This window comes from Pieris rapae, chromosome 17, assembly GCF_905147795.1.
Source record: "Pieris rapae chromosome 17, ilPieRapa1.1, whole genome shotgun sequence".
Classification (NCBI taxonomy): Eukaryota; Metazoa; Arthropoda; class Insecta; order Lepidoptera; family Pieridae; genus Pieris; species Pieris rapae.
In genome coordinates, this window is record NC_059525.1 from 9,734,297 (window position 1) to 9,743,415 (window position 9,119).

General features: G+C 37.7%; 2 protein-coding genes across 3 annotated transcripts; both read left to right on the plus strand.

Annotated features, from left to right (window-relative positions):
• Positions 1–3,725: 3,725 nt before the first annotated feature.
• Positions 3,726–5,329, plus strand: LOC110993356 (peptidyl-tRNA hydrolase ICT1, mitochondrial). Its single transcript, XM_022259580.2, has 5 exons — positions 3,726–4,000; positions 4,077–4,178; positions 4,299–4,382; positions 4,457–4,626; positions 4,868–5,329. Exons 1-5 carry the CDS (start codon positions 3,848–3,850, stop codon positions 4,959–4,961), a joined length of 603 nt encoding a protein of 200 aa, XP_022115272.2. The 5' UTR covers positions 3,726–3,847; the 3' UTR covers positions 4,962–5,329.
• Positions 5,330–5,533: 204 nt separating this feature from the next.
• LOC110993711 (clusterin-associated protein 1) lies at positions 5,534–9,083 on the plus strand. Of its 2 annotated transcripts, XM_045631823.1 has the most exons (9): positions 5,534–5,798; positions 5,971–6,138; positions 6,279–6,661; positions 7,149–7,281; positions 7,492–7,576; positions 7,653–7,739; positions 7,963–8,079; positions 8,198–8,293; positions 8,373–9,083. In XM_045631823.1, exons 1-9 carry the CDS (start codon positions 5,616–5,618, stop codon positions 8,495–8,497), a joined length of 1,377 nt encoding a protein of 458 aa, XP_045487779.1. In that variant the 5' UTR covers positions 5,534–5,615; the 3' UTR covers positions 8,498–9,083. The 2 variants fall into 2 exon arrangements, with proteins under 2 accessions (XP_045487779.1, XP_045487778.1); XM_045631822.1 differs by having other exon boundaries at positions 8,198–9,083.
• Positions 9,084–9,119: the final 36 nt, after the last annotated feature.

The window sequence follows — 9,119 nt, forward strand, 5'->3', positions numbered from 1 at the left end:
ATTATTGACTCTTCAGACTTCATGATTGATTTATTGTCTTTAGAGTGGATGCTTTTTTTATTTAAGAATTTGGTAGGATTAAGGCGAAGTAATAAAAAATAATTCAATAACCTAATTCATTACTTATCAATGGACTGATGACGACTTAAAATGTCTTTTCTTCTTTATTGCTTACTTTGTCTGCTTTAGCATTGCCAAAAAATGAAATAGTATTTATAATTTGCAAGTTTATTAAGATACTATTGGTTTAAATGCATTTACATTTAATAATATACAAATTCAAATTCAAAATTTATTTATTCATGTAGGTAACAATGTACACTTATGAACGTCAATACACCAGCTACCTTTAATAATCTAGTATATGTTATTTAATGTAAATGCAACAAATATAGCTTATTGACAGGAAATTATCTTTAAACCGCTGCTAAACAAGAAGCGTCGGTAAATACAAAGGTCGACCAATATAAAGCTATCGAGTTGAAGACTAGCACTTGTTGAATGTCAAGTGATTGTTGAGGATATAATGACGGGCCTGCTGTTTGTAATTATCCTGATAAAGCCATTGATGACTACCTACTAATTAAATTTATGAACATTTTGTTGTGACTATTTTAAATGCTGTTAATAAGACCTGGGTCAAAAGGACCCTTACTAGGAATGGCCCAGTGGGAAGAAAAGAGAGTGGACTGGTGGGCAGAAACTTAGGAAGATGAAATAAAAGGGATAGCGGGCAAGGAAAATTGTGGCAAGGAATCGAGACAAGTGGATGAATTTTTTCGGATCGGATGCCTTTACAAGGACTTAATGTAAGTAATCTAATGAAACTGGAATAAAGGCTATTTTCTATTTAATAAGCCTACGCAACAGCGCCCTTACCCACAAAGGGTTACGAATCATCATGCGCTAGTCGAAGGAAAAATAATAGATGCTTCTAATTGCGGCTGGCAACCAAGAGCTAGCCGATTTTGTTTAATGAGATTATGACATGATCGCACGGAATTCGGAAAGTAGTTGCTCGTCGCGTGCGCCGGCCGTCACATTAACATAATTGTTGAAAGCTGAACATGCTGTACTCATAGCACACACTGAACATTTAGATGCAATATATATTTAAAGGTATTCGGGATATGAAGCACATGATCAGTATCGCTTGCAATGCATGCAATAAACTGTAATTATTAGGTACTGTTTACCCGGTAAAATATTTATTATTATGAAAGAAATATACATACAGCATACCGCAGTTTTCGGTACGCTAGTAATAATAGTAGATGTCTTGTGGGAAGTGTTTTGCTAACAACATGCAAATCTGAAATTACCTTTGATTATTTATAGAGACGATTTAATTAAGATATTATATACATTCAGCTATATGTATAGTAAAAAGATGATTGTTGGCTTTTGATTAAGCGATGCACTCTTTGACTTGACTTGTTGTATTACTGTTTGTTTTATAGCAAAAGAAATTAAGATTTATCTAGGTAGTGTTCAAAATATACACAACCGTTTGGATATCAGTGTCAGCGCGCTGGGTGGCCAAAATGCCTTCTGACGCGTTTAGCAACAAACGAGATGTATGGGCTTTTATCTTGGCCGAATTTTGGTTTAATTCATAATTCCATCTTATAATATTAATAATTAGACTCCGTCCGTATGAAAGGTCATGGGATTTTTTTATGGGACAGCCAAGGAGTGGTAATGGTCCAGTTGAAGATTTCATCGTTAATAATGGTTTCTATTATTTTTGAGATCTAGGAGGTTATAACTATTAGGCGATGGTTGGACTAATAAGAGCCATCTCCGTTTTTAGGGATCGAATGTATTGCAGCGATCTTCCAGCACTTCGGGATATTACTGAGCTAGTACAGGTACCGGAAAATGCGTGTTAGGACCAGAGCCAACTCAAGAGTTGTATGGAGCACAATTGGGGAATGCCATGCAAGATACAGCTTTGCAGACAGCACGTTGCCAGGATTTCCGGCATCGAAGTATTACACTACGAAATGTTCGGTGGTAGCCTCTCCTCCTCCTTCTCCTCTCCCCGGACTTGCCTGGCCATTAGGGCGATTCATGCCCGTAAGGCAACAGCGTGGCACTCCCATAAGAAGAGGAAAAGAGAAGAGAGTATTGGGGTGATTGCACTTATTGATTGATCTTTTAACTTATAACAAGCAGCTCTTGTGAACTGAGGAAGTGTACAAACAAAAGGCTAACTCGATAGAAATCTCTAGAATCACATCTACTCGCGTGAGTAGATGTGACTACTCGCCTCGCTAAGCAAGCCGCAATTTGGAGCGTACCTGCGCATGTACAATATACAAAAGTTGTGACGCCTCGGATTCTTGCTTGAAACCCATAAACCCATAGTCTCTCCATTTTATTTACATTATGCACCGAACAGAAGATAGTTTTTTTGAAAAGGGAATTGTGGCTTTAAAAAAATAATAGAATATCTGAAAAGTTAAAGTATGAAAAAATTAAATATAAGCAACACTTAATTAAGACAATTGCGCCTTACTCATCATCACTTTTTATTGGCCATCAATTAATAACAATTTATTTGTTTCGACTGGCGACAGTTTTGTGACTTCCGCTCGTCAGTCGACATTGCAAATGCCCATTCCTCAAGAAACTAGTTGTTAAAAAGTTGGGTTGCGTGATAGAGTGTGATTTCCTCACATTTCAGCAAATGAAAATTTGTACCTAAAGAGTAAAGATGTTGTCTCGGCCTGGTGAACATGGTGATTTTAAACGAAATATTTTAAACGTTCAATTCTATTCTCCAGACTTTTATTCATTTGAAAGTTGGAGAAAGTTTAGATTGCATTAACAAGAGAGGATTATCATAATTAATTAATTTAACGTGTACAAGTGCGTCTTGCGATATTATCTACAACAATTAGGCGGAACAATAATTAATATCGTTGTCTCTCGAATTTTTTTCTTTCAATTTGCCACATAATTAACTATTCAATATCATGTCAAAGATTTCTTAAGATTTTGGCTCGAGACGGAAAATTAGCGCCTGTTGGATTTTTGACAGAGGATTATTCAAGGTTCGTCAAAGCAATACACGGAACTTATTGCTGCTTGCTGTTACATAAAAATATTATTGAAGTAACTTTCATATTGTTATATTAATATAGTGTATTCATAATGACATTGTATAGTTTAAATTTCTCTTCTTTGAATAATGAAATCATTTCACAAATATTCAGTATAACTGTGCCGTAACGCCATAAAGCTATTTAAATCTGATAAAATATCTGTCTAATAGTAAATAGTCGCGGAGAGCGGAGGAGGAGCGAGCCGGAACGAGATCCTAATTAAATTTTTTAGAGCGTATCATTTGATATTCAGCGCGTATTTCTGCTAGTTAAGACAAAGCGTAATTATTAAAGTACAATTTTTATAAGATTAACGGTTATTACATTATTCAACAATCCTTGCAAATTAATGCGCAGTAAAACCTTTCAATAGGATTTCATCTAATAACTGCAAGATGCTGGGACCTTCTTTTTCAATTTTGAAATTTCTTAACTAACTTTACTAACATAACATAAAAACGTCTCTCATGATTTATTGTGACAGAACGTGACATTTGTCACATATATGGCAGATTGAAAGAATTGTCATTAGTAATTGACAATTTACAATTTTCACTTTTTGAGTGGTTGAGTTGAGAGTTGAGAGTTGAAACGAACTTTAAAATATTTTGTGTGTAGTGGTCAAACAGTCTAAAGACTGAAGAGTAAAGATTATTTATAGGTTATTCTAAATGAATAATGTTTAGTGATTAAAAAATACAGTTAGCCTAAAATCCAAACCCGAGGAACGACTAAAAATGGCTTTTATACCTTTAAGGTTATCGCTTTTGCGGCTTGTATCGCAAAATGGATCGTTTTCTACATTGCAAAGGACAATCTCTTACAAAAGTGCAATTTCTTTGAATACTCTTTACCCAAATAGTTCTTTAAAGCTTACCACTCCTGCGTTTGTAAGTAAAAAAAATCACAAAATTGTATTCTCTCTGCTATTCGTACATACTTAATATTTTAACATTTTTCTTTTAGACACCAAATTCTGACGAAAAGTTCTCGGGTTTCATTCCTCTTAATAAAGTAGATATAAGCTACAGTGCTAGCTCAGGCCCTGGAGGACAGAATGTTAACAAAGTAAGTTGTGTATTTTTAATAAAATAAAATGTTGGGCAATACATTAATAATCTTTACAAATATTATTGTAATGTGTTATTAATATTAATTAAGCAAAACGGTAATTGTTAACTAAATTAGGTACATACTAAAGTGGACCTGAGATTCAAATTGGATGAAGCAGACTGGATTCCCAAGGATATAAGAGAGAAAATGTTGCAAACTGTAAGTTGAATAAATTTCAAATGGAGAAGCCATTGTTAAGAGGCAATTACTGCATGATATACTCTATATTTTAGCATGGCAAGAAACTTACAAAGGAAGGCTATTTAATTGTTCGCTCTGACATTACTCGCTCCCAGCAGCTGAACCTAGCTAATTGTTTACGCAAACTTCGCTCTATGATACGCAATTCAGCAATTACTGAAAGCAAACCTGATCCAGAGACTGAAGAAAGGATTAGACAGAGGTAAAAATAATTTAAAAATCTGAATTAAAGTCAATTGCATATATATGTTCATATCAGCTTATTACTTCAAAGTTTTGGAAAATGCAGGAATTAATTTAATTGTGAGCATATTATTAATTGTTTAAACTTGTTTATGACATTATTAGATTGTTACAAATAGGGTTTGCCCCTCTATTAAAAATCCTGCTTAATGCATTAACATTATAATATTTAAACAATAACATTCATCCTCACATTTCAGACATTTGAAAGCATCACGGTTGCGAGTCAGCATCAAGAGAGAGGAAGCTTACAAGCGTGCCATGAGGCGGCCACCTACTGTCGTGGATTTATGATTCTTTTACTAAATTGGGCATACCAGGAGATCACCACTCATTGAAACTACTGGACTATATAGAAGAGTGGAATATTCATCTGATCTTCCTATGCTGAGGACTTCAATGTGAACTTCTTGTCCTCAATAATGTATGCCCAATTTAGTATTTCTTAATATAACTGTTGTGAGTGATTCAGATAATGTCTCCTAAGAAATAAGACATATAAAATTGTAGAATTAGAGATGTACTACAAAAAATATTTCCTTCTTTTGCACACTGAGTATTGTGTTAGATATATGTATAATATTATAGGTTTTGTGCTTTTAATAAAGGATTTTTGTAGCATGTAAGCCATGATTGTGGTAATAAATAAATTCATTACATTAGCTCAATACAAGGGTTTTATTTAAATATTGTATTTTATATTGATTGTCAGTAATCAACATTATAACCTCCTTCATATTGATGACCACATATGTGTGGTTGTCATGGATACAGTCAGTAAACAGCACCTGATAGAGTAAGTTTCTTAGCTACAATTAATAAACATTTTAAAAATGTCATATAGAGATTTAAGAAGTGAGTATAAAACCATTCATTTAATGAAATGATGTCGGTAACTTTCTATGACGATAGTAACATTTATGCATTTCAATAGATTTCAGTGAAGATATGCGTGTACTCGGTTTTCCTGAGCATATATCCATGGAAAGTTTTCGTACGCCCAATTGGGATTTGTTGGACTCATGCCTTCGATGGCTGGCAGCCAGATTGGAACCCGATGCTGTACTGGCCGGCGGCAAGGATACGATGGAGCGAAGAGTTGCAATGGTGATGCACGCTGTGGAAATATTTGTAAGTCGCTTTAAAAATAAGTTTTTTAATAGATGGCCACGGTTTTCCCTTCTGACTGTAAGGTCAAAGATGGTGACTTTCGGCGACACTTTTTTATTGCCTGTTATATTGACTCGACCTTCGAGAAAGTGGACTACCAAAGTTAAAGTAATTTTATTTAAATCTGTCACAGCACTCCCGTGCAAACTTGAAGCTGAATGGCAAGAAAGTGTACGGAGCGGACGGATGGGCGGTTCGTGAGTTGCTGAAGGTGGCGGCACTGCTTCGCACGGCCCTGGAGACGCCGCCGCCCTCGGACCGCCCGGATCACGTGCCTTTGCTGTACGACGTCACCTCACGGGTAATTCTTCACTTAGGAAGATTGTTTTTATGAATTTCAGTATTTCATTGTGTCAGTGGCACCTTTAGGCATCAAATATTAATATTTGTGTTATTATGACGAATCGTTCTTGTAAATGTTAATTAAAATCTGAACTTCAGATTGGCGAAATAAAGCAAGCCCGCAGTCTGGCCACAGACATAACGGCGCAGGGGGCTTATCTGCACGACTTGTTGGCGAAGGAGCCGGAGAACAAGGCGAGTCCCATAACAATAGTCGAATTTAGTATCTTCCGCTCAATTATAAGCATACCACTGGTCGGGCAGGAGTCTCGCAGCCGCGCCCTGTCTCGTCCGCTGGACACGAGCGCGACTGAGGCGGCGCTGCGTCGGGCCTCGGCGGTGGTGGCAGAGCGCGTCGCGGCCACTCGCGAGGCGGCGGAGGCGGCGGCGGGGAGCGAGGCCGCTCTAGTCGCGAAGGCCGAGCGGCGCCGAGCTGAGTTGCAGCGTGCAGAGAAGCGCCTGCGCACGGTGCAGAAGATCAAGTGAGATCTATTATTAATTGTCTGTAATTAATAAATATAAATGATCATTGAAGTCGCTTTCATCCTAACGGAATCACCGTGTCTAATTTAATTAAGGACTACAATAATTTAGTATTGATTACCAAATTTTTTTTCAATTTGTATTATTTTTAAGCAATGGCGCAAATCCAATGGGGCTTCTGAAAACTAACGCCGGAGCTTATGTCTTCTGGGTGTGTTTGTTCAAATTGAAAGAGACACGACACATTTACACCATGTTACTATTTATTATAAAGAAGTCCATTTGTTTGAAACTGTTCTTCTATTACAAGGGTTGCAATAAATATATTTAGTATTAAAATTAATATTGAAAAGTTTAACAAACGCTCACACATCCAGCTATCTAGATTCTAGAATATAGATTTATCTGACCACTTTTACTTATTATGTTTTGTATAATCTTGGTATTGTATTCCTGAGATGGAAAACATTAATCATCACGTTTCAGACCAGTGTACCAAGCGGAGCTGACGGCTCTGGAGACGGAAATCGAACAGCTTTGGGATCAGTACGTGGTGAGGTACCGGTGTGTGGAGGCGCTTAAGCATCAGCTCAGTTTGTTGGAGATGGCACAGAATGAGGTTATCTTGTGAAGTTTTATAAAACTTCTAACTGAAGTAGAAATTTTGAAACGTAATTTCATTTAAAATGTAAATAAATCTAAGTCATAGAAAATAATTACCAGATATAAATATTGGAATTTGCTTCATAGATATAATAATCATACGCGTATTTCCGAGGTAGAGTCCACATGTGATATGCGAGAGGCTAATGAGGAATTAAATGTTCAGTCTGCCGAAGAGCAGCAGGCGTCGATCCTTCAGCTGATTCACAAATACGAAGCCGAAGACGTGTTGGGGAAGCTCAGTGACTCTGGTAACTTTTTGCCGCGTGACATTATGTTGAGCAAAATTTTTCATTTAGCACGTTGTCACGTTGGAGAAATTTTCAGATGAGATGAACTCGAGCGAAGGCGAAAGGGAGACGAAGCCGCGAGCCGCCTCTCGACCTCGGACGAGGCTGCGGATCAAGACTGCAGGTGCCACTCACCTTACTCACTTTTAACATTACTAAACATTTCTAATTCTACTCAATACTGGTAGTACTATTTTCATTTCGGTACAGGGCAATGGATGCTTGAGTAAAGTCCATAAAATTACCTGATAATGAGTATTAACCTATTGCAAATTTCTTGTTCACCATCACCTTGGGTTTTAACCGTCCTCCTCCGATTTTCGTATTGAAAGCTAACTTGAATTCAGGAAACACGATCCCGGAGAATCGCGGGGTGTGGGCGGGACGCGACTCACTGGACATCCGGGACGAAGACGACTCCGACACCGATTCGGATCCGGACGTCTCCGACACTCAGCTCTTCGGTAAAAACTTAGTTTCTTAAGACTATCCCGTGAAGGATCACTATAGACAGTGATGGATGACTTTTATGGAGTACTAATGTAATGCCTCAGAGCAGATCACTAAGTAGTCCGAGTGCAGGGGCGGCGGGAGGCAGCGGGCGGGCGGCGCGGTGGTCTCGTCGTCCGGGCACGCGCACCCTGACCCACGAGGGGCACTACGCGGACCTCGGCCTAGGTAAGGGTCAGTTTCGCCCATGTGGCCTCGATTCGACGACTCTGCCGATGTTATGCCTCGCTGTTCGATGCCATTGCAGGGTTGGAGCGCAAGCTGGTGGGGCCCGAGGACGGAGACTCCCTCGGAAGTTCTTCGGAGAGCGAGTTGCGCCTCTCCAGCCCCAAACTCGGCCGCAACTCGGCCTTAAGCGATAATGAGTTCTGAACGCGATTTTAATATAATTCTGTCTCTTTTTGTATCAATCAGAATCAGATTTTTAATTCCGTAGAAATTTTATAAGTGTTGCTACTAAAAAATGTCTCCCCAGGGAAAATATTTCCCCTTTTTAGAGAGTAATGAAATTAAATGCGACGTATTTTAGGTTTAACCTATAAAAAGGATAAGTAATCTATATATTTACTTAGGTATAATTCGAGTTATACCTATTACAAAATAACAAACATTTCAATATCACGAATAATATATCGAATAAACTTTAATTACTTTATTTTATTTATTACCTGGCATCAGTGCCTACTAAATCCAGGTTTAGAAACCCTCAAACTATGTTAACTTGTGCGTTTTTAATTGTTTGTGATGAGATTTAAAATTTAGACAAAAGGGACGTAACTATCACTCGCCGTTAAACCACTTCTAATGTGGAGCACTGCATATAATAGCATCGACACATTCACTAACAAATAAAAGGTATGTATCGATTCAGACGTTCAGACTCGAATTGAAATGAAAAAAAATGTGCGCGGCCAAAAAGGTTTGCCATCTCTGACATGTCAAAAAATGATAGCTGTCAGAATTCTACGGATTTACAAATCGCAGTATAGATTAA

Bases quoted from the DNA above. Each gene is read 5' to 3' on its own strand.
- LOC110993356 (XM_022259580.2), top strand. From the start codon at position 3,848: ATGGCTTTTATACCTTTAAGGTTATCGCTTTTGCGGCTTGTATCGCAA. The intron at 4,001-4,076 runs GTAAGTAAAAAA...TTTTTCTTTTAG, and splicing joins AGCTTACCACTCCTGCGTTT to ACACCAAATTCTGACGAAAA. The intron at 4,179-4,298 runs GTAAGTTGTGTA...TAACTAAATTAG, and splicing joins GAGGACAGAATGTTAACAAA to GTACATACTAAAGTGGACCT.
- LOC110993711 (XM_045631822.1), top strand. From the start codon at position 5,616: ATGCGTGTACTCGGTTTTCCTGAGCATATATCCATGGAAAGTTTTCGT. The intron at 6,139-6,278 runs GTAATTCTTCAC...TCTGAACTTCAG, and splicing joins TGTACGACGTCACCTCACGG to ATTGGCGAAATAAAGCAAGC. The intron at 6,662-7,148 runs GTGAGATCTATT...ATCACGTTTCAG, and splicing joins CGCACGGTGCAGAAGATCAA to ACCAGTGTACCAAGCGGAGC.